General features: G+C 44.0%; 7 protein-coding genes across 7 annotated transcripts; 3 read left to right on the top strand and 4 right to left on the bottom strand.

Annotated features, from left to right (window-relative positions):
• PADG_02258 (uncharacterized protein) lies at positions 1-1366 on the bottom strand (the record flags this gene model as incomplete). The annotated part of the gene is made up of 3 exons (XM_010759446.1): positions 1-720; positions 856-923; positions 1027-1366. The coding sequence occupies 3 exons, from the start codon at positions 1364-1366 to the stop codon at positions 1-3; spliced, it is 1128 nt and encodes a 375-aa protein (XP_010757748.1).
• A 1446-nt stretch (positions 1367-2812) lies between these two features.
• On the top strand, positions 2813-7744 carry PADG_02259 (uncharacterized protein; the record flags this gene model as incomplete). The annotated part of the gene is made up of 4 exons (XM_010758981.1): positions 2813-2908; positions 3069-3486; positions 3568-7316; positions 7472-7744. 4 exons carry the CDS (start codon positions 2813-2815, stop codon positions 7742-7744), a joined length of 4536 nt encoding a protein of 1511 aa, XP_010757283.1.
• A 1798-nt stretch (positions 7745-9542) lies between these two features.
• PADG_02260 (succinate--CoA ligase (GDP-forming) subunit alpha) lies at positions 9543-10937 on the bottom strand (the record flags this gene model as incomplete). The annotated part of the gene is made up of 7 exons (XM_010759447.1): positions 9543-10043; positions 10133-10215; positions 10279-10304; positions 10371-10433; positions 10502-10628; positions 10677-10705; positions 10771-10937. The coding sequence occupies 7 exons, from the start codon at positions 10935-10937 to the stop codon at positions 9543-9545; spliced, it is 996 nt and encodes a 331-aa protein (XP_010757749.1).
• A 375-nt stretch (positions 10938-11312) lies between these two features.
• PADG_02261 (elongator complex protein 3) lies at positions 11313-13133 on the top strand (the record flags this gene model as incomplete). Its single annotated transcript, XM_010759448.1, has 2 exons — positions 11313-11622; positions 11692-13133. The coding sequence occupies 2 exons, from the start codon at positions 11313-11315 to the stop codon at positions 13131-13133; spliced, it is 1752 nt and encodes a 583-aa protein (XP_010757750.1).
• Positions 13134-14124: 991 nt separating this feature from the next.
• Positions 14125-14465, bottom strand: PADG_02262 (uncharacterized protein; the record flags this gene model as incomplete). Its single annotated transcript, XM_010758982.1, has 2 exons — positions 14125-14202; positions 14361-14465. 2 exons carry the CDS (start codon positions 14463-14465, stop codon positions 14125-14127), a joined length of 183 nt encoding a protein of 60 aa, XP_010757284.1.
• Positions 14466-20871: 6406 nt separating this feature from the next.
• PADG_02263 (1-(5-phosphoribosyl)-5-[(5-phosphoribosylamino)methylideneamino] imidazole-4-carboxamide isomerase) lies at positions 20872-21872 on the bottom strand (the record flags this gene model as incomplete). The annotated part of the gene is made up of 3 exons (XM_010759449.1): positions 20872-21161; positions 21234-21420; positions 21573-21872. The coding sequence occupies 3 exons, from the start codon at positions 21870-21872 to the stop codon at positions 20872-20874; spliced, it is 777 nt and encodes a 258-aa protein (XP_010757751.1).
• A 291-nt stretch (positions 21873-22163) lies between these two features.
• Positions 22164-23231, top strand: PADG_02264 (uncharacterized protein; the record flags this gene model as incomplete). The annotated part of the gene is made up of 2 exons (XM_010758983.1): positions 22164-22514; positions 22662-23231. The coding sequence occupies 2 exons, from the start codon at positions 22164-22166 to the stop codon at positions 23229-23231; spliced, it is 921 nt and encodes a 306-aa protein (XP_010757285.1).
• Between the last annotated feature and the right edge of the window lie 508 nt (positions 23232-23739).

A 23739-nucleotide genomic window follows, 5' to 3' on the forward strand; every position in this document is an offset into this window, starting at 1 on the left:
TCATCCCCCCCCCTTCTCCCTCTGCCTCACAGCTTTCGCCTCCGCCTCCTCCGCATACCACTGAAGCACCCCCAGTACACATTCCATGCCCCTTCTGTAAATCGTAGGCAAGAAAACCTCCATCTCATCCCCCCAAAACACCAAAGCCCTCCGCCCAAGGCCCGACCTCATCATCGCATGCTGAATCCTCGAAATCGTCTTCCCAGCCTGCGTCGCTTCCAAGATCAGCGCCAGCGAATAATGCAAGCGCAGATAGGACGGGTTAGGCAAGACGAACACACCCCCCTCGGGCGGTCCTCGACCGAACAGGATCCTGGAATCCTCCGGTGCGGACAAGGTGTTGGGCGGGTAGAAATCGGCGACTTTGCGCAGGCGGTAGGAATGCTCTTCCTCGTGGTAGCCTGGGACGGAAAAAGAGAATCGTGGGTTTCCTTGGCGTTCTGGGCAGATGGACCAGCGGTATTGTTCGAAGAGGGTGGAGATGGTTGTGGAGAGCATGAGGGCGTTATCCATGGCGTCGATGTTTTCGGGGGAGAGGTGTTCTGGGAGGATTTGGCCGCCAGTGAATTTGCTGATGAGAGTTTTTGCGGTTTTGTTGTAGGATATTCGGGGGGGGATGATGTGGACGGCGGCTAGGGTGCCCTGGGGTTCTACGTTGGTTGCGGTAAAGGTGTCGTAGATGCCGGTGACGGGGCAGCGGTTTGAGTCTCGTTGCATCACCTTCGTTTTGGCGGATTGTGTGTATGGCACATGTATATATTAACGATTGATGTTCTCTCCTTTTTTGACACCCCGCCCTTCCCCCGCAGCCCGCAGCCTTAGCCCGCAGCCCCGAGTTGACAGTTAGTTACTTACAGAGTGCCTTATGTCAGCCATTATCGACCAATACTCCGGCAAGTTGCCCAAGAGCTGCCTGTCCATCACTAGGTATATCTTTTGGTCAATATATATTATACCAATGGTGCAAGATAAAGAGTTAAAATATGGGAGGATCCCTTTTCCAAGCTTCCAAACAGCAAAACTAACTCGGAAACAAAAGATTCAAACACCAGAACCGCGCCCACGACACAACGGCTTCCTTCGCCTCGTTCTTCATCGTCAGCTTGTGCATGACGGTGTCAGCATCCTCTTCCATTACGTTAACATCGACCCTCTCAAGCACCCGGATGAGATCTCCTGCGATGGATCTGGGCGAGATAGCCCAGTCCAGGAAGGCGATGACGAATGCGGTGGTACTGATCCTGTCTGGTATGGCTGTAGATATCTTCAGGTCTCGGATGACGGGGCCCATACGGTGCAGGGTGTTGAAGATGTCCCTGAGGCGGACGACTGCGAATTCGAGGTAGACTTCATTTTTGGGTACCATTGTCTTTTGCTATTCTTTTTGTTCGCAGGCTTGGGCTATGACGTGACGAGAAAGGGTTTCTTTCTTTCCTTTATCAACCCTCCAGATCACTTCAGTTGCAGGCGAGTAAAAGAGTGCCCTTTTCCGAGAAGGAGGAGTCTCAACTGTGTATCAATGAGTGGTATATATATTGTGGATTGGGTATAGAGAGTAGAAATGGGCGTGATGTGGGAAGAGAAAATGGATAGAACTTGGGGATCTGTGATATGTATACATCTTAACATAGCCGATATTCCCCCAAGAGGTCCGACTTCGCACTGCTCCATGCGATGGTCGAGCATTCCATATATTGAGGAATTGAGTGGAGTGGAGCTTCAAGAGGAGGGAAGCAGCAACAGCGTCATAGGTCAAACAGAGGAAACGACATGCCTAGCAGTTGAAAGCAACGGGCTTTGCGTCTCCCTCTCCCTCTCCCTCTTTCTCTTTCTTTTTCTCTCCTTCAATTAGCTTTTTGTCTCTAGTTATTCGAGACCAGTTAACTGGAAGACTGATCTTTGGTAGAAATGAGAGTTGGGAAATCTGGGACCCCGGCCATTCCTGCGAGAGGCTAAATGAGATTGATCTGTCCAAAACTCGGAGGGTAGCAGCCAAACATCATGCGCAGTAGCAAGAACCTAGGTTAGTGAGTGACCTCCACAATAGCTGGCAACCAAGAAGTATACCAGCCGCTGTCTCTCTCTCTCTCTCTCTCTCTCTCTCTTCTCGTTTGAAGCCCCGGCAGATGAAGGTCAGGTGCCATTCCAAGCTCCGCTGACTCATCCACTGTGGCCTAACCCTAATACGGCCTAGTCCAGAGTCCAGTCCCAATTTTTCCGGCTGAGTCAGCGCCCGCCCAGGTCACGGGACAGCGCCCTTCTCGCCCCTTCAAACCGCTTTTTCAGCCTCTTCCTTCGCTTTCAGTGTCCAGCCAAGTCTCCGTTTCTTCTGATCTCACCTCCCGCCCCAGCGTCGCGACAAACTCTCCCAGTATCAAATCATCGTCTCCATCCCTCCGCTCCCGCCCTACGCGCCCCAACGCGCCGCTGCCCGTTCACTCCGCCTGGATCTACACCCATCTTCCGTTCTCTTCCCCCCTCCGCCTCCCTTTTTGCTTGTCACCTCTATTCTTTTGCCTCTTATTTTATCCGCCTGGGTCTCATTCCATCAAAATCTCAGGCCTCTCCCATCCGCCAAGCATCGCTGCAGCCCTACGGTTGTCCCGCTCCGCACCCCAGACCTTCCTTTCTTCCTCCACAGGCCTGGCTCAGGCCGCTTGTCTGTCGCTACACCTTCGCGACCCTCTGTCGCCCACTTTCGTCCTCCCTTTTCTCCTCCCCCGTTCCCCCGAAACAAACAGCCTCCTCCCCAGGCAACGCCTCGCAAAGGGCTGGCTCCGTTTAATGTCCTCAATAATCCCCCCCTGACACCATGGCTTCTATTCAGGGCGTCCCAAATGCGGTGGCCACGCCCAATCTCAGCCTACCTCCCAACCTCACGCAACAACATGTGCAGGAGGTCTATCATGTTCGTTGTCCCTTGCCCTGACCCTGACTGATCGGGACCCCCCCCTCAATTCTGGATTATTTTTATTGTTATAAAATCTTTTTTACTATATAAACGCCCAATGCACCCCATATCCCATCGACATCTCTCTCTTATGCATCCAAGCTAACGTTTTCAAAAGAAATTTCGCCAGATGCAAGAGCAAGGCGTGCGCCAGGACGATCCAGAATACATCAAAGCCCATAATCTCCTGGCTCTCGTCCAAAGGCAGCAAGCCTATCAGAAGCAACGCCAATTTGCACATCAGCAGCAGCAGCAACTCCAGACCCAACGACTGCAACATGCGCAGCAACAGCAACAGCAACAGCAACAGCAACAGCAACAGCAACAGCAACAGCAACAGCAACAGCAACAGCAACAGCAACAGCAACAACAACAACAGCAGCAGCAGCAGCATCAGCACAACCAGCAACAGCAACGATCACAACATCAGCAGCAACCGCAACCGCAACCGCAACCACAACCGCATCAACAACAGCAACAGCAGTCGCAACAACCCAATGGCATCCCCAACGATAACCTACCCAATGGTGTTGATGGTAATCTCCCGTGCCATCTCGTCGCATTCCCGCCTCAAGATGAGAATTTTTGCTAACCATTTCTTCTCTGCATCTGATTAGGTCGAATTGGACCAATGAGCTCCATGTCTGGCGGCTCCAGTCAGGACCCCGCGGCTGCCATCTCCGCTGGACAACAGTCCAACCCGGTAACTCAGCAGCAAAGCAATGCTGCCCCATCGAAGGGTGTATCTTCAACTGGCGGCACCTTCTCGCCGGAACAGTTGACCACGCTGAGAAATCAGATCCTTGCTTTCAAGATGCTCTCCAAGAACCTTGCTATACCACCGCGCGTTAAGCAACAACTTTTTGCTAAAAAGTTCTCGCCTGCAACCACTGATGGTATTGCGATGTCAGACAACGTTGATAACGTTGAACAAGTTCGGGAAAGCCAACCTACTCCATCTGACGAAAAGGCAACTGAACCGAAGACGATGTACGAAACGTTTGAATCTCCATACAATGCCCTTGCTGAGACCATCAACTACGCTGATCATGCCTTCAGAAGGAATAGACGTAGAATTCCCAGCCTCATGCCAATGGGTATTGATATTGAAAAGGCCAAGGAGGATCAAGAAACTGCTTTGTACAATCTAATAACAGCCCGAAAGGCGGAGTTAGGAAAATTGCCTGCAAACTTGGGAGTCTGGAATACAGATGAGAGTGATACCCCGACTGGAGACGATTCCATCAAGCTCAAGGCCTTGATTGAGTACAAGATGTTGAACCTGTTGCCGAAACAGAGACTCTTCCGCAAGCAGATCCAAACAGAGATGTTTCACTTCGACAATCTGGCAATGACAGCGAACCGGGCTGGTCATCGTCGCATGAAGAAACAATCTCTTCGTGAAGCCAGAGTCACTGAGAAACTTGAGAAGCAGCAACGAGACGCGCGAGAATCGAGGGAGAAGAGGGAGCAATCTGAACAGCTACAAGCAATTCTCAGTCATGGTCGCGAAGTCCAACTTGCAGCAAACCAGCAACGCATACGGATTCAGAAACTAGGACGCCTCATGATGAAACATCACCAGGACATGGAACGTGATGAACAGAAGCGTGTAGAAAGAACTGCTAAACAACGTCTGCAGGCTTTGAAGGCGAACGATGAAGAGACATATATGAAACTGCTTGGCCAGGCCAAGGATTCACGTATTTCTCACTTGCTTAAACAGACTGATGGCTTCCTCCGACAACTCGCTGCTTCCGTCAAAGAACAACAGAAAAGCACTGCTGAAAGATACGGTGAAGAAAATCGGTTCGATGATGACGAGTCAGAGATTGAAGATGACGATGATGAGCTGGAGGAGAGTGGTAGGAAAGTTGACTACTATGCTGTTGCCCATCGTCTGAAAGAAGAGATTACGGAGCAACCCAGCATCCTTGTTGGCGGCACTTTGAAAGAATACCAGATCAAGGGCCTCCAGTGGATGATCTCACTCTATAACAACAACCTGAACGGTATATTGGCAGACGAGATGGGTCTTGGTAAAACCATCCAAACCATAAGTTTAATCACTTACCTGATCGAGAAGAAAAAACAAAACGGTCCGTTTTTGGTTATTGTTCCACTCAGCACCCTTACCAATTGGAATCTTGAGTTCGAAAAGTGGGCACCCTCTGTGAGTCGTATCGTGTACAAGGGTCCTCCAACTACGCGGAAACAGCAGCAGCAGGCGATTCGATGGGGTAATTTCCAGGTTTTGTTGACGACCTATGAATATATTATTAAAGACCGACCAGTCCTAAGCAAGGTTAAGTGGATTCACATGATTGTTGATGAAGGTCACCGCATGAAGAATGCCGGGTCGAAATTAAGTAGTACTTTAACTCAATATTACACGACCCGCTATCGCCTAATTTTGACTGGCACTCCTCTGCAAAACAACCTTCCCGAACTGTGGAACCTTCTAAACTTCGTCCTCCCGAACATCTTCAAGTCCGTCAAGTCCTTCGATGAATGGTTCAACACGCCATTTGCCAATACAGGAGGACAAGACCGTATGGACCTGACAGAAGAAGAACAGTTGCTCGTTATTCGACGACTGCACAAGGTTCTTCGTCCGTTCCTGTTGAGACGTTTGAAGAAGGACGTGGAGAAGGACCTCCCGGAAAAACAGGAACGAGTGATTAAATGCCGATTCTCTGCGTTGCAAGCCAAGCTCTATAAGCAGCTCGTCACGCACAACAAACTGGTGGTTAGTGATGGTAAAGGTGGCAAAACTGGTATGCGTGGATTGAGCAACATGCTCATGCAGCTCCGGAAACTTTGCAACCACCCCTTCGTATTTGAATCTGTAGAGGACGAAATGAATCCAGGAAGGGCTACAAATGACCTGATCTGGCGGACGGCTGGTAAATTCGAGCTACTGGATCGGATCCTGCCTAAGTTCAAGGCATCGGGCCACCGCGTATTGATGTTCTTCCAGATGACACAGATTATGAATATCATGGAGGATTTCTTGCGGCTTCGTGGCATGAAATATCTTCGTCTGGATGGCTCCACTAAGTCTGATGACCGATCAGATCTATTGAAGGAGTTCAATGCCCCCGGTTCGGAATATTTCTGTTTCCTCCTATCTACTCGTGCGGGTGGTCTCGGTTTGAATCTTCAGACTGCAGATACGGTTATCATCTACGACTCCGATTGGAACCCTCATCAGGACTTACAGGCGCAGGATCGAGCTCATCGTATTGGTCAAAAGAACGAGGTCCGAATTCTACGACTAATCACTTCCAACTCTGTTGAAGAGAGGATTCTGGAACGGGCGCAGTTCAAATTGGACATGGATGGGAAAGTTATCCAGGCTGGAAAGTTTGACAACAAGTCTACGAATGAGGAGCGTGATGCCTTGCTACGTACCCTTTTGGAGAGTGCTGAAAGTGCTGAGCAAATTGGTGGCGATCAGGATGAAATGGATGACGATGACCTTAACGACATTATGGCCCGGTCTGAGGAAGAGATACTTTTATTCCAGAAGATAGATCAAGAACGTAACAAGAACGACCCTTATGGCCCTGGGCGGAAATACGCCCGCCTCATGGTTGATGAGGAATTACCTGATATATATCTCGCCGAAGATAACCCAGTTGCGGAAGAAGTAGAGGAATTTGCGGGTCGCGGCGCACGTGAAAGGAAGGTCATGAAATATGATGATGGACTTACCGAAGAGCAGTGGCTTATGGCCGTGGATGCGGACGATGACACTATCGAAGACGCAATTGCAAGGAACGAAGCTAAACTCGATCGAAGGCGGAGCAACAAGGAGAAACGGATGAAGAAAGCTCAAGGCCTTGACTCATCCCCCGAACCATCAAGGGAGAACTCAGAAACCCCCCAGCAGCCACTGAAGAAGAGACGCAAGGGTCCTGTCCCCAAGCGAAAGGCGGAGGAAAACATCGATGAAACCCCCGTCAAACGAAAGAAGGGTCGAATGAGCAAAGCCGCTATGGCCGCTGCAGATACCCTGGCGCCCTCCGATCGAACTGTCCTCCAGAGAATTCTCAACAAAGTCTACCAAGCCCTCATGGATCTGGAACAAGAGCTCCCTGCCGATTCGTCAGATAGTGAAGATGGGCCCGTCACTCGGTCTATTATCGAGCCGTTCATGAAGCCGCCACCCAAAAGCCATTATCCGGATTACTATGTGATTATCCAGACTCCAATTGCGATGGAGATGATTCGGAAGAAGATTAATCGGGAAGAGTATCAGAGTTTGAAGGAGTTTAGAGAGGATATTAGGTTGCTTTGCAATAATGCCCGCACATATAATGAGGATGGGAGTGTGCTTTTTCAGGATGCCAATGATATTGAGGTGAGTGAAAAAAAAAGAAAAGAAAAGAAAAGAAAAGAAAAAGGAATCCCATGACACACACTCTTCCTCTTCCCCTCTTCTTCTGTTCAAAAATGTTTCTTATTTTTCTCACGATAAATCATCCACCATCCATCCCATTGCTAACCCACCTCCAGGCCCTCTGTGTCTCCGAACTCAAACGCGAAACAGAAAATCACCCTGAATTCGCCGACTTTGATGACCAGAGCTCCTCAGGCGCGGTATCGAGTGTCGGTACCCCACTAGCTTCAGTTTCGGCATTGGCATCAGCGTCAGCGACCGCTTCAGTTTCGGGACAACAGCACCATCAGAAACTCAAGTTGACGTTTGGCGGTGGAGGGTCGAAGGATAGCACGGCGGCTCCGTTGACTAATGGGTCGAGTAGTGGTGGTGTAAGTGATAATGAGTAAAATCGAAAATTTTTGTGTGTGGAAGGGGAATAGGGGTGGTTATTGGAGTTTGTTAATATGAACGGACTTTTTTTCTTTCTTTTTTTTTCTTTTTGAGTTTGGAATTGGCAAAGAAAAATTGTACGGCATATATCTATATTTTTTTTTCTCTTCTTTCTAGAAGTTATTTCAGTATTATTATTACCTTGCTTTTTTTCCAACTTACCGCCATGTCCTTTTATGATTTTTATATTTTTTTCTTTTTCTCTTCTTCATTTTCTACGTTCTATCCCATGTTTCCCCTTCCTCCCCACTCTTTTACTATATCAAACCCTACTTTTTCATTTCCCCTTCAATACATACATTACTCAATCGGAATGGACAAGAGTCTTCTTCTCAACTTGCCTTGCTAGCATATTTGGCCCTGGTTGTTTTTCCTACACACCTACTTCACACCCATACATCTATTTCTGCTAGTCAACCCTACAATCCCTACCTTCAGAGTTCCATGCTTAGCCAAATCCGTTGAAAAACCTGTCCCTTTTCCACCTCTTGATAAAGCATTTTCAGTTCTCCTGTTTTACACAGCTTGTTTTTTTATTGTTTTCCCCCTCTCCTTTGTGGACATCGGCGTTTCGTTTGTTATGTACCACCCACTGTGTTTTTTCCCCCACCACAAGCTTTGTCGTATATTTTGACGAGGTATTGGGTGAAATGAAATGGTTATTTGATCTTTTACCTTTTCTCTTTTTCTCTTTTCCTCTCTTTTCTTTCTTTTTGGTATTTATTGTTATCAGCATTTGTATGGTTGCTGAATGGGCGGCTGCTTGTGTCATTTATCTATGTGATTTGAGATCTTGTCTTAACAGTTTTATCCATCCATAAATTAGTTAATTTCTACCGCTTCTCCCTTCGCCCAATCCCTATCTTCACCTCTGCTTCTTTGATGGTCTGATTGTTAATCTTCATTTTTGTAGTCTTTGTTTTGCGTCCTAGGTGCTTCGTCTATGTAATTCGCAGTAGTGTTATGGATAGTTAATGAATAACTTCCAGTTTTCGAGGAGAGGTTAATTGATATAATATGGAATGGAATGAGAGTTGCTGGCTGGCTGCCATGAGCAAAAACCACGTTAATATTCTTTTAAGATTTTTGCATCTTCCCCTGATCGCATTTTGAAATCCTATATTACATACGTTCGTTCCCTGGGCAATGGTCTTTCTGTAAATTATTTTGAACTCCTATTTTCACCTCTATTTTCACCTCATCTTGGAAACCTCTATGTGTTCCCATCTCGTGTCACTCCTCATTATCTCATACTGGTAACAGCGGGTACAAAGGACGTGCGTGTACTTGGTATAACTTCAAGGTAACCTGGCAGGCAAAAGCATTCCAACCATCACGATAGATCGTTTGGATTCAACTTAATATTCTTGTCTCTACAAACCAAAAGCTCCATATTTCTTGTGTGCGATGGCAAATGCAAATGCAAATGCAATGCAACACAAAAAAAAAAAAAGGGAAAGTAACGAAAATCCAATCCACAAGGACAACAACTACCTAGGACGGGTATCAGTCCCAATTTGTGGAAGCAGTTAAATAGGAGCCGCGAGAGAAATGTCAGAAAACACAAAAATGGAAGATGTGATTGAAATGATAGGAGAAAAGAAGGGAACCAAAAAAAATATGATGACAGTATAACAGCATGTATGCAAGTTATTAAAGCAGATGATCTAAAAGCAACAATAAAGATTTAGAGCAAATATACAAAAAAAAAACCAACATAAAAAAACCGAGAGACTGCAAAATAAAAGTGCTTTCTCATACAAGATCCCTCTTTACAAATTCCGCCAGCAGCGTCTTCCCCAACGAAGCCGGACTACGCTCAACAATCACCCCCGCCGCCTCAAGTGCGGAGATCTTAGAATCAGCTCCACCTTTCCCCCCACTCACAATGGCGCCAGCATGACCCATCCGCCGACCCGGCGGAGCGCTGATACCCGCAATGAACCCAACGGCAGGCTTATTCGCCTTATTCTCACTCTTAAGGAACTCCGCCGCGTCCTCCTCAGCACTCCCACCAATCTCGCCAATCATGATGATTCCGTCCGTCTCCTCGTCCTTGAGGAATATCTTGAGGCAGTCGATGAAGTTGGTGCCGGAGAAGGGATCACCGCCGATTCCGATGACGAGGGACTGGCCTAAGCCAGCCTGGGTGGTCTGGTTGACGGCTTCATAGGTTAGGGTGCCGGAGCGGGAGACGATGCCGATGCGGCCGCGTTGATGGATGAAGCCGGGCATGATGCCGATTTTGCATTGGCCCTGTTTTATTGTGGTAATTTTTTTTTTTTTTGGTTAGATTCATTGAGTTTAATTTATTGTTTGTGAAGGAGGTTTGCGGGTTCACATACTGGAGCAATAATGCCGGGGCAATTGGGGCCGACTAATCTGGTCTTGCTTTGCGTTTTCAAGATATCGGTTATGCGAACCATATCTACACGGTATTTAGTAAAATATTACTGTGTCGGAATTGGAATTTTTAGGGAAAATCACGTACCATGTTGTGGGATACCTTCCGTGATGCTACGAAAGATGCCCTGTCAGTTTCTTCTAGTGGTTCTCATAGAACATCAGATGGGGGGAGCGAACCAGACGACGAGAGGCACCTCCGCCCGAATTGCCTCCTCGATGCTGCTGGAAGCTACTGGAGGTCTAAACGGGGGTTAGTTATCCAATTATTAGTCAATATATTAAAATATATGGTGGCACTTAGCGCATACGGGACGAAGATGGCGGAGGCTGTTGCGCCCGTTTCCTTCATCGCCTCTTCCACATTTCTAAACACAGGCTTTCCAAGATGGGTCTCACCCGCCTTTTTGGGATTCGTTCCGCCAACAATGTTGGTTCCTGAGATCTATCAGAGGGAGTTCATGATGGAGGTCTGCTGGACGGTACCGTATTCAATTGCTTGCTGGGCGTGGAATCTATTAAACAAAAGCAGCATTAGCAATCAGTCTTTGCGTCAAGGACGAAAGACAATTACACTCACGTTCCCTGCTTTCCAGTAAACCCCTGGTAGATGACCTTTGTGTCGCCATTGATGCGCAGATTGTCTATCGTCGAGGAATAGCCGGCGGTCGAGGTAATTAGACCCCGGCGCTGACACAGGAGAGCGTTCTGCAGTGCAGAAGCCGTGCTACGTCTGAAGACCTGCATAGTGTGCACAATGTACAGAGAAGTTGAAAGAGAAAATAGCAGGCAAGGAAAGGAGAGAGTTCCCAGTGTAGTAAAGAAGGACGAGTTGGCGGGCTGGGGAGCTATATATAAATACTCTATGATGCTGTCAAAGATCCTGACGTTGTTATGGCGTTTGGCTTCTCCACGCTAAATAGTTAAACCGATCCCCCGGGCTGCCAGAAGCTTGCAATGAGCAAACTTGGATTCGACGGACAATCAGGATTATCATGTTGCTATCTCACCGCCACAAAACCTATATTTATCGCAACCGGGATTCGTATAGTATTTGGGACATTCCGATAAACGCTTTTTGCAGCTAGAGCAGCTGCTACAGATTATATACCCGTCGCCATCATGGCGACGCAGACCATGACTGCGCTTCCCACCAAGCAGCTGCAGAAACCCCACAAGACGGCAAAGTTGCCTCCAGAGAACGAACGGTACCTGAGAGCATGTTCGGATATTGCAAATGCCCTGATCCAAGAATATGAATCTCAGAGAGACTCCACCAAGCCGAAGAAGGACATCAATCTGAACAAGCTGCGGGGTCAAATATCGAAAAAGCACCGTCTGAGCACCCAACCCCCACTGACGGCTATCATCTCTGCTGTCCCGGAGTATTACAAGAAGTATATCCTCCCAAAACTGATTGCGAAGCCGATAAGTATGTGTTTTCGAAAATATTTGTTGTCTGAAAATATCCGTGTTTTTGCTTAACAGGATTTTGTCATAGGAACATCGTCCGGCATTGCCGTGGTGGCGGTAATGTGCAAACCACATCGATGCCCTCATATTGCCTATACGGGAAATATTTGCGTCTACTGCCCTGGTGGCCCTGACTCTGATTTCGAATATTCTACACAATCATATACCGGATATGAACCCACGTCCATGCGCGCCATCAGAGCTCGATACGATCCCTTCGAGCAAGCAAGGGGCAGAGTGGAACAAATCAAATCATTGGGACACAGTGTGGATAAAGTGGAATACATCATCATGGGCGGCACTTTCATGTCCCTGCCAGAGGACTATCGGGACGAATTTATATCACAGCTCCACAATGCGCTTAGCGGTTATCAGACCAGCAATGTCGACGAGGCCGTCCAGGCCGGGGAAATGAGTAACATAAAGTGTGTAGGGATCACCATCGAAACACGACCAGATTACTGTCTAGACACCCACCTAAGTAGCATGCTCCGGTACGGCTGCACACGCCTCGAGATCGGCGTGCAAAGTCTCTACGAAGACGTCGCCCGCGACACCAACAGAGGTCACACCGTAAAAGCCGTAGTTGAAACCTTCAAACTATCCAAAGACGCCGGCTTCAAAGTCGTCAGCCACATGATGCCCGACCTCCCAAACGTTGGCATGGAGCGTGACCTCGACCAATTCCGAGAATACTTCGAGAACCCCGACTTCCGTACCGACGGCCTAAAAATATACCCCACCCTCGTTATCCGCGGCACAGGCCTGTACGAACTCTGGCGCACAGGCCGCTATAAAAACTACACGCCAAACGCCCTCGTAGACATCGTCGCGCGCATCCTCGCCCTCGTCCCGCCCTGGACCAGAATCTACCGCGTCCAGCGCGACATCCCCATGCCCCTCGTCACCTCCGGCGTCGAGAACGGCAACCTTCGCGAACTCGCGCTGAGCCGCATGAAGGACCTCGGCACCACGTGCCGCGACGTGCGCACGCGTGAAGTCGGCATCAACGAGGTGAAGAACAAAATTCGCCCGTCACAAGTCGAGCTTGTACGGCGCGATTACACCGCCAACGGTGGCTGGGAGACGTTTTTGGCATACGAGGATCCGAAGCAGGATATCCTTATTGGCTTGCTGCGGTTGCGCAAGTGTAGCAAGACGCATACGTTCCGGCCGGAGCTGACGGCGCAGCAGACTAGCCTTGTGCGTGAGTTGCATGTGTACGGCTCTGCTGTGCCGTTGCATGGGCGGGATCCGCGCAAGTTTCAGCATAGAGGGTTTGGCACGCTGCTGATGGAGGAGGCGGAGAGGATTGCGAGGGAGGAGCATGGGAGTCGGAAGATCAGTGTTATTTCTGGCGTTGGGGTTAGGAGTTATTATGCCAGACTTGGATATTGGCTTGATGGACCGTATATGAGTAAGATGCTTGATCCGATGGAGCGGCAAGATTCTGGCGGGGAGGACTGCTAAATGGAAGGGGCTCCGTGCGTTATCGAGGAGTGACATTTTTCACATCTATACGGCCGGATAGTTATGGCTTGGTGATATTGATTTAGTTATTGCATCTTATTATGGCGTTTGGCCTCTTTTTTACAAGGTAGACGGGCGTGGACAGGCGTTGGCTGCCTCCCTTGGCGTTTAAGGAAAAAGAAGAAGCAATCATATGGGATATTCATTCTCTTGAACATTCATTCCGTCTGGTTGCTCTCCCATCCACGGATAGACTTGATACGTACATAGAGGGTAAAAATGGGGAAATGTACGCTTTGAAGAACGGAGTCCACGGGCACGATAACATGCATATCTGACGTCCATACCAACGGCAACCACAACAACCAACATCGCAGATCCACAGGTATGTACATATCACCTACTCCAGAACGAGCTCTATAGGCACAAGACAAGTTTTTTTCTCATCATAGATAATACAGAAATCAGAATTATGCAAGGGCAACATTACATACACAAAATGCGCCAGGAGAAAAGACAAGACCGATAGCTGAATAGGGAAGATGGTTGATGGTGATGGTGGTCAGGGCGATGTTTGACAATAGTTGATCGAGTCCATATATACCATCCCTAAACCGGGCATAATGTAAATGGCAGAGATAGTTTTGCCGCCGTCCCGTCTTCGAACAATGTCGGCCAGCGCCATATCATTGGTATAACCCGGGCATCCTTTGCATATCCTCGCTTCACTGGGTTCCGAATAAATCACCGAATCCGTCTACCCCCAATAAATCGCTCAAATCATACGTACATCCAGTGCCCAAGTAGATTTATCTAATATGCAACAGCAGAACCGGAACCAAAGTTAAAAAAAAAAATATTGGGTACATCTCCCACATGTTCTATCTCAGCCTTTGCGCCCCATTTGGTTGTAAACAATAAATTTGAATGAAGTAAAACCCCGATATGAAATTATTTTAACATAAAATGAATATAGTATGTTCGTATGTTCTCAGTTCAACGATATTGCGCCTCTTCGACTCGATCGGACGTGTAGGAAGGCTTGTATGCCGCAAAATACCATGAAGAACTATAGATAGAGAAACGGGGGGCCGCAGTTAGTGCATGTGCAGCATGTCTAATAGTGGTTGGTTTTTTTTTTTTTTTTTTTGGAGATGTTGGCGCGAGCAAGATATTCCTAATGGACGGATGAAGGAGGTCTGGGGAAGGGGAGTAAAAGCTACGTACAGCGTAAACGGCTACAGCTGTGAATATCGACGCTGCGACTGCTGGTCCGTTCTCCGGGTCTTTGGTGGACCCGGTGACCGAATGGTGGTTGTTCTGTAATGCCATAATGCTAGTTAGTTCCCTGTCTGTGTCTTTCCGTGCTTTCAGCGTGGGGATGGAACGTGTTAAAGCTGCAGCACAGCAACACGATGTGGCATGAGGGAATTCGCTAGCACCCTCCCTTCTTCCTCCATCTCGCTGGTTCTGGTAATTTTAGGGTGTGTCTTAGCCCTGATATCGACGTACTTTAAATAGAGAGCCAAGGACTGATAAGATGATGATGGCGAAGATGGAAATGATAAAGCTGCAGGGTCGAAAGAGAAGTATCAGTCTGCTGTACCTGTTGCAGATAGATAGAGGTTTCCCTTGTATAAACGGGGAGAGTATGCACACTCTTACCAGCTCCAGGCGTTGGCCGCAGACACGACCGGCTTCATTTTGATCGGAGATCCGAATTGCGGATGCTCAGAGACTGGAGGTGAGAACAGTTCAGTTAAGCTCCTAGAGCTTCTTGAAAGGTAATTTTGGAGAATAGAGTGGACAGCTAGAGTAACTGAAGGAGTTGTTAACGTAATTACAAGGACGAAGTTGTTAAAAATAGATGCGAGCGTGTGTCGATTGTTGCGGGCTCGGGAGGTTGGCTGCTGTGATTGTTGGAGGAATCAACGTAAGCATAATTAATATGCTAGGCTATAGTTAACTAAGTCACCTGGTTCCACCCAAACCCCAAGCAGCTACAGCTTCGCTTGATGTCCTCAACCATTCCAATTGCATTATTGTTTTCTGTAGTTTGTTTTGGTATTAAAAATGTATGTGTCTTCAGATGATTAAAAATGCCTTTGTATTTTCCTTGCCTCCTAATGGGAGTGATGGCGCAGCGAATCCCAGACCAAACCCCGATACCTATGACATTTGACATTAACCATCTCTATAACAAGTTAACTAACAGAACTCCAACCGGCGGAACACCAACTAACGAGGTTTGATTCGCATCATCTCAATGTAACAACTAGTTTATTGAATTACATTAAATTAACAATCGGATTAGGACAGCTTGTCCTTTTATGACCTATACCACAGTTCGTACGCCCTGGTGGAGGCTCAGGCGGTGGAGGCTTGCAGGTGTCATGGCTCAGTCTAGAGTCAAGATGATAACAAGACAAAGCATCAATTTACCTAACCAGGCAGCCTGCAATGAGAATACTAAACTGGGGATTAGAATGTGGAATGAACGAGCAGCTGAATATGAAGAGGTTGGGGATCAGAGCAGATCAACCTTAATCCATATTACAAGGAGCTGCGCCGTAACAGCAGTTAATTATCATATTTATTCATAATCATTATATGAGCTTTAATGTATTTTTGAAGTCTTCTTGAACTAGATTACACTCTGTTTATCTTGATCCAGTTATTTCTACTAATATCAGTGATTTAACTCACTGAAAGTTTTTTATGTTATGAAATCAGATAATTTATAACATAATCAATCACCTACTGAGATAGATCATCTACTAAGTCAGGTCTCCACCATCCAATATCTTTCTAATTGAATATCACCACAACTAGATAGGAAAACCAGCTAATTACATTATAAATTATTCCCTGTATGCTGGGAGCATGTATGAATAGTATGTTCTATAACACCACATCCACTGCACTATGGTGCTGCTCACTTTTGTGATTGCTTATTAGACTGCTCTATTACCTCTCTTTCCTCTGCAATGTCTCTTTGTACATGATTCACCCCTTCTTGAACAGTCAAGCCCTCTCTCTGACTTATATATGTATGACATCTTTCTCACTTTCTCTTTTGCTTTGCATTTACAGCCTTCAGCTTTTTATTTTCTCTTATCAAAATAACAGCACTATGTATAGTCATCTGACATCCTTTGACTAGCTGTTCCAGAGCTTGATTGATTGAACTGAGTGAACTCAGTGTACAGTGCTTGAGATATCTCTTAATCTTCTCACTCTGAAGCTCCAATTGTTATATATTATAAGATGTGGCAGTGGCCCAGGAGGCCTGGAAGCTATGTGACATCTCTGAGAGGGTTGATATATGTATCTGAGTATTGAGCTGGGAAAGAATCTGCTCTGAATTGTACAGAGCTAGTTCTGTAGCTCTAAATTCACTTTGAATATTTTTTTTACTCAGAGCTGCTGTGCAAACTGAAGAATAGATAGTTAAAACTCATTCTTATCAATATAATTGATGTTAAGTCTCATTCTTTTCTCAATCTCTTTTCTATATGCTTACTTCAATGAGGAAAAACAAGCAACATCTAAAGACTATAAGAGATGAGAGAAATAAGCTAATATATAAAGAGAAATAATCAAGTTTTGAGTGCAAAATTGATTAAACTCAGGATTATTATGACTGTCATGTTCATCAATAATCAAGAGTTGATATTGACTATGATGCGTACAAGCAATCAAATAGGTAGAATAAATCATGTTTGATTCTCTTCTAATAAAATGAGCAAATGCTTTGCTATATATATATACTATAATCACTCTATATGATAGAAGCAATTGCATAGAATAGGAAATATAAAAAAGATTGAAACCTCTGAGTGAATTAAAGAGAGATGAATAGAGAGTTAATACTAATATAAAAAGAGATAGAAGAATAGAAATGAAATATCATAGTCTCTCTGTTTAAAAGAAGAGATTTGAGTGCTTTTCCTCTATTCATATTAATGTGCTATTTCAGATTTTCTTTTGTCAGTTATCATAATTAAGTTTATAATTCTTTCTTTTCATCTCTCTTTTCTTTTTTTTTTATTCTTTGTGCAGTCATACTGACAGAATATAAGAGGTTTATTCTCAGTCTGATATCTCACTCTCTCATATTTGAGAAGTTGCTGTTGTCAATCTCCTCAGATGTGTCTAGCAGCCAGCTCATTATCATGTATATATCTGTGAAAATCATCTAAGCATTCTGTCAAGATGAGAAAAGTGATCACCACTAGACCACTCTTCAATCCCTCTCATAAAAAATGTTTGTCAAATAAGAATTGCAATTTCTGCACTCAGTTTCAGATTTTCTCTTTTGAAAGCTGAAACTTGCTCTGTAGCTTATTGACTGTTACTGCAAGTAACACTGCCATCTTATTCCAGCATTCAAATGATAGTCCATTGTGCTACTCCAGAGCTCTCTTCTTAAGACATAGAGAAATTATTCTGAGAACTGCTGTCTCCTCTTTCAAAGTTATCATAAACTCTAATCTCAATATAAAAGTGATCATGTCTATCTTGTCTGAGTTGTAAAGTATAAGATCTGCTACTCAGAGCCTCGTCAGCTGCTTCTGATCATATAAAGAAGTAGTGATTCTGTTTCAGATGCTTGTCATTAAAAGTGTGAATTGATTATATCTCTCAGCAGTAGATTGATTATCTTGTCTTATTCTATTGTCTTCCACATCATATGTATAATGCTCTGTGCTAGCAGTTCTATCATACTTTAGGTTAACTCTAATATGCAAAATTGACTCTCATAGACAGCTTATTGCTCTCAACACTTCTTGACTGGCTCTTCTCAGGCTCAGTCTTGTGATGAATAAGTGAGTAATGCTGATGCACTCTGAGCAGATCTTATAAGTGATTAGATCCTTCTTCTGCTTATTGAGAAGAGATTTATAAGTATAGAGCCAGGATTTCAAATCTGTCACTTAGTTTTCTCACTTTTTTAACTGCATGTCAAGGTCTATCAGTCTGTTCTTTTGCTCTATTCACTGTATATTGAGCTCTTTGAGCTTCTCTATGATGTTTAGTATCACTTTCTCATTGCAGTGATCATCTTCCATAACTGAGTGACTGAAATCTATAAAAATAGAAGTGATAGATCTCTGATCTCTGATATGCTTGATAACTTCTATTCTGAATATTTGAATTCACTGATGAAAGGCAGTCATTCATTCTGCTACTGAGGTTTCCTACATTATTACACTCATCTCATTGTATCATCTTGCAGAGGCAGTGAATAGCACCTTCTTCATCTTGAGACAGTTATATGAGATGATCAACAATTGTAATTTTGTGTATTAACTGCTCTTATTTCTTCACACTTCTGCAATTACTATTATATACTTTTCTGTAAATGTCTGTGTATATTGATAAGAACTGCTGTAGTGAATATCCTCATCAGCATCTTGCTTCTTGCCAGCTAACTCAGCATTCTCTGATCTTGTTAAGGATTCAGAAGTTATCAGAATGATAAAAGCATTCAAATGACGAGAATGTTTATCTTTGATATTTTATAAGGTGGTTAAAGTAGTTATTTGAAGATAATCAAGATCTGACTCAAAGAATGGTACCACAGATAATACTTTTTTTAGAGTGATTAGACTAGCAATTATGAATCAGAGTGACTAGTGATTATAATTTAAAGTGACTGATTTAGTGAATCTTAGACTAATTTGATATGTATCTTGAACCTTGATTGATTCAGCAGATCTTGAACCTTTTAGAGAAACATGAATATGCTACTAATTTGATACATATAAGCAATTGAATAGATAGAATAAATCATGTCTGATTCTCTTCTAATAAGATGAGCAGATGCCCTGCAATATATACACACTATAATCACTCTATATGATAGAAGTAATTGCATAGAATAGGAAATATAAAAAAGATTGAGACCTCCAAATGAATTAAAGAGGGGTGAATAGAGAGTGAATACTAATATAGAAAGAGGTGGAAAAATAAAGATGGAAGAATAGAGGTGGAATGCCACAGACTAATTGTACAGACTTGAGTATATTTATTAAATATCTCTTTAAGCCAGATCAATCTCAGCTTATTAGTTATTCATTTATTTTTATTGATTTCAATCCTTCAGTTGTATAACAGCTCATTCTCAAATCAAGAAGTTTAATGTAACCTTCTCTTGAGAATAATCATTGAAGATAATAATTAGTCTGTTAAATTGACTCTTTCAATAATAATAACTCATTCTGTATTCTTAGACTGTACAAACTTTGAACAGAGAGTCTCCTCTGACTCAGTAATCATCTTGACTATTTCAATAATTCTCCTTTAAAACTCAGTCTTATTAAAGTTGTATATATTCTTCTATACAGTATTATATTTCTGAATAATATTCTGTATAAGATCAAATCATTCTTGAATAATTTTAGAATCTTCATATAGAGCTTGTTGATAATTATACAATCAGAAGAATTAGATTTTTAACTCAGAATGATAGTTAATGAATTATTTAATTTAGCTTTCATCAAGAGTTTTTGATTTAGAAGAGTTATCTCAATTGACAAGAAGAAGATTGACTATTTCTCATACAGTGCTTACTCAGAGAAGCTGACTATGTTCATTCATGAAAATTATTCATTGAACAAGAGATAATTTCTCAATAGAGATCAGTTTTCAATTTCTTAACTGAGAGTTCTCTCACATTATACAGCTGTGAAGTTGATGACAAAGAGTAGATTGAGAGATGTTGTACAATTTGACAGCAGCTTTAGAACTAGAAATTTTATCTTTTTAACTGCTTCAATAGCTAGAGTAAGTCTTTCTTTCTTGTATAAAGAATTATCATCTTTGATTGTTGATATTTTGACATTTGATCAATTAAGTAGTTAAACACATTATGTAGTGAAGATCTGTCTTGATAGATGATCTGTCTCAGTAGATGATCGATTACATTAGTCTATTATAATTATTATAAATAGTATTTACTGAGTTAAGTTGAGCTTTTTGTAATATGAATTAAAATTAATCTACTCTGATCTTCAATCTCTTTATATTCAGCTGCTCATTCATTCCACATTCTAATTCCCAGTTTAGTATTCCTGTTGCAGGCTACCTGATTAGATATATTGATACTTTGTCTTGTTATCATCTTGACTCTAGACTGAGCCATGAGATTGACTCAATAATCACTCATTTTGAATTTCTTAACTGTAAAAGTATTAATCTGTTATATTTTTCAGATTTAGTTATCATTTTAACTAGGTATTAATAATGTTTATTTAAAAGTTAGTCTTATCAAAGTTGTAGATGTTTTTATTTATAATATCATATCTTTTTATAATATTTTTCACTTTTTAAAATCACTTTAATATAATTTTAAATATTCATATAAAGTTTAGTTCTAGTTTTATTTATATGAGAATGTAGTCTTTATATGTTTATAATATTTCATAAATCTATTCACTCATAGTAGTATTAACTTAATTATAAAGTAGTAAATTTATCATATTTTATATATTTTTAATTTGAAAAGACTTCTCTCTATTATTCATGAATATTATTCATTGAAGTAAAGGTTTTTCTTTTGTAGAGAACAGCTTTTAACAATTTAATAGAGAATTTATATGTGAAGTTTGACTCTTTTATCTTTTAATTAATATAGTATAATTAATACCAGCTCCGCTAGCTCGACAAGAAACATCCCTATACACCGGATTCCAGAACTCTCTTCATTTCTCGTTAAGAAAGCAATATCAAGCATCTAGCTTCCATTCATTCTATTCCACTCTACACACTCCGCAAATGTCACTCCAGACCCCCCGAATATATCAAGCGCACTTCCAAACGTCAAGTCAACTTTGCCTCCGCTGCTTGACTTAACGCGGTCGAGATCCCCCAGATTCCTCCCACCTCCAGCGTACGTCACTGGTATGGTGCACCATTCCGCCAATTTCGATACGAGCGCCTCATCGATTCCTTGCTGCAGCCCTTCAACATCTGCTGCATGTATAAGGAACTCAGAACAATATGGTTCAAGCGTTGCGATGGTTTCTGTAAATGGACCCGGTTAATACCACAACTGGAGTATCTTGTATATAACAAATAGGGTAGATAGATAGATACCTTGCGTAATTTCCATTTCCGTTATCGTCTGCCACCTGTTCATGGCAACAAACCACGAGTCTCCCTTCTTGCGGCAACTCAAGTCCAGAACCAACTTAGACTTGTCATTTCCGAGTACGGAGAGTATCGTCTGTAATCGCTCGAGGGAGAATCGCCCTTCTGGGAAAAGGTAGGATGTAATAATAACCTACTATTCATTTGCAACTTATAAGTCACTTGCGCACACCCTGTTGTTTTGAGGAAATCAAAATGACAAAGGAATAAAGATGACATAACATGAACCACTATCAAACATCACATGGGAACCAATGCACAAGATACGAGACAGAACAGACAGACCTTCTCAGCGCCAGCTGCAATCCAATGCTGGGCATTCTTATCAGTAATGCCTCCAGCAACTTGCAGACCTCCAGGCCAAGCTGCCAGAGACTCCCTTGCAGCTTCTTCATTGCCCCCTCCAAGCATCACAACATGTCCGCCAGTCAAATTATGTTCTTTGTAGAGTTTGGCAAAATGCGCAGCAGGCTGCGAGGATATGAAGTTGGTCTTCAACTCGGCCGGTTGGGAGGTCAGTGTACCGCCAACAATTTGTTTAACTTGACCCGCATGCAAATCAATGCATGGGCGGAAACGAGTCATATTTTCTTCCTTGAGATTTCAATGCGGAAATTTGCCCCCACTTCTCCATCTAGTGATCTCTCATATTCGCTGTGATAAGAATCTTTTTGGTGGGAGGGTTTCTTTGCAGTTGCTCGTTTATCACCGTGATCACGTGATCTTTGACCCTTGCAGCGGTGAGTTCTGTAAAAAGAAAAAAATACTTTGAGAGAAGTTGATGATGCTATACAACAACATGTTTTCAAAGTATTTACCTCAATCCACAATACGGAAACGCTTCGAATTGGTGAATATTCGCTACCTTTACATATGATGTTAGGCAAACGAAAACGGGATGTTACGGTCGTTACGAGACAAGCCCATAACGAGGAGGATAGCGACGAGGAAAACCCGACATCCGCCGATGAAGCACAGGATATTCTACGCAAGATTTTTGAGGCTGAATTTGGGCCAGTGGAAGCGCTTGTGAAACCTATATCCACTGCTCCAAAGGAGTCTTCATATCTTTCGTCCGCAGAAGAGGAAAATGACGGTGAGGAGGAGTGGGAAGGCCTTTCGGACGAAGCCAACGCCGTCGAACAGCCTGCCGAAGTAGTTGAGGACACAACTTCATGGAACTCGAGGAAGGACTGCGTAGACAAACAGGCTTGGAAAGCTTTTATGGTGTGTTTCACTCAATATCATGCGCTTCTTTATTCTTTTCTTTTTTATTATTCAATTCTAGAGGATGAAAAATAAAGCTTTTGGTATAAAAATGAAAAAGAAGGGAGAAAGGCATGATCTAACAAAAAGCCATCATGAACTCTACAGACAGCAAAACCTCCCTCATCCTCCGGGATATCGAAGATATCATCCAAGAACAAATTGACAGCAGCATCAGGCGACACCACGGATGACCTTGCCATGGATGCAGAGAACCTGAAAAACGACCTCGCCCTCCAGAGACTACTAAAGGAATCCCATCTCCTCGAAAGCGCAGACGACCTCAACCCAACCGGTGCGAAACGACACCGCGCCATCGATCTCCGTATGCAATCTGCCGGAGCAAAAACATCCTTATTCACACAAGCGAAAATGCCCATGTCCCATCGCAAAGGTATCATGGGGAAAGCTAGCAAAAAGGAAAGAGCGCGACGGAGAGAAGCTAGGGAGAATGGGATTATTCTTGAGAAGCCTACTTTCTCTACGCCTGGGAAAAATAGGAGTGGCAGCGGTCGGGGTAGTCTGAGTAAGAGGGGTATTGGGGGCCCGGCTATTGGGAAGTTTGCGGGTGGGACGCTACGGCTTAGCAAGAAGGATATATCTGATATTCAAGGGCCGAGGGATGGGGGCTTGAATAGGGGCAGAAGGAGAGGGAGAGGCAGTGGAGGACGCAAGTGAAATATTACGTCAGGCAGATGTTATTCATCGCCCGAAAGTCTGGATGCACAGGTAAGTTCCATTCCCAGCAAAGGGAACTGAGAACAAGGACACGTCGGCTGCTGGCTGTGTCTTTACACACTGTAAAGTGGACAGACACACTCAACCCCCGGCTCAAGATGCACATGTTTATATGGCGGTCAACGAACACAAGGGAAAAAAAGGTTTACCGAAAGGTAACTCTAACCTTCAGCACTTGTTTCAGATTTGCGCAATTGGGTTTAGGGTACTCATGATGCCTGATAAGAATCAATATCCGGATTCCAGACCATCGGGTAAATGTCAACCGCAAACATGAGACGTTCCAGGAACCTTGCAATGATTAGATCGACAGAGATAGAGATACTGATACTATCACGTCTTCCACATGCTTTTTCGGATTTAGTCCGCTGCGAAGTGCCAGTTTTCCAAAAGCTTCTTTCTCATGTCGGGTTTGCGAATGAGGTTTCAGGCACAGCCTGACAACCAA

The sequence above is a fragment of the Paracoccidioides brasiliensis genome (assembly GCF_000150735.1).
Source record: "Paracoccidioides brasiliensis Pb18 unplaced genomic scaffold supercont2.2, whole genome shotgun sequence".
Taxonomy (NCBI): domain Eukaryota; kingdom Fungi; phylum Ascomycota; class Eurotiomycetes; order Onygenales; family Ajellomycetaceae; genus Paracoccidioides; species Paracoccidioides brasiliensis.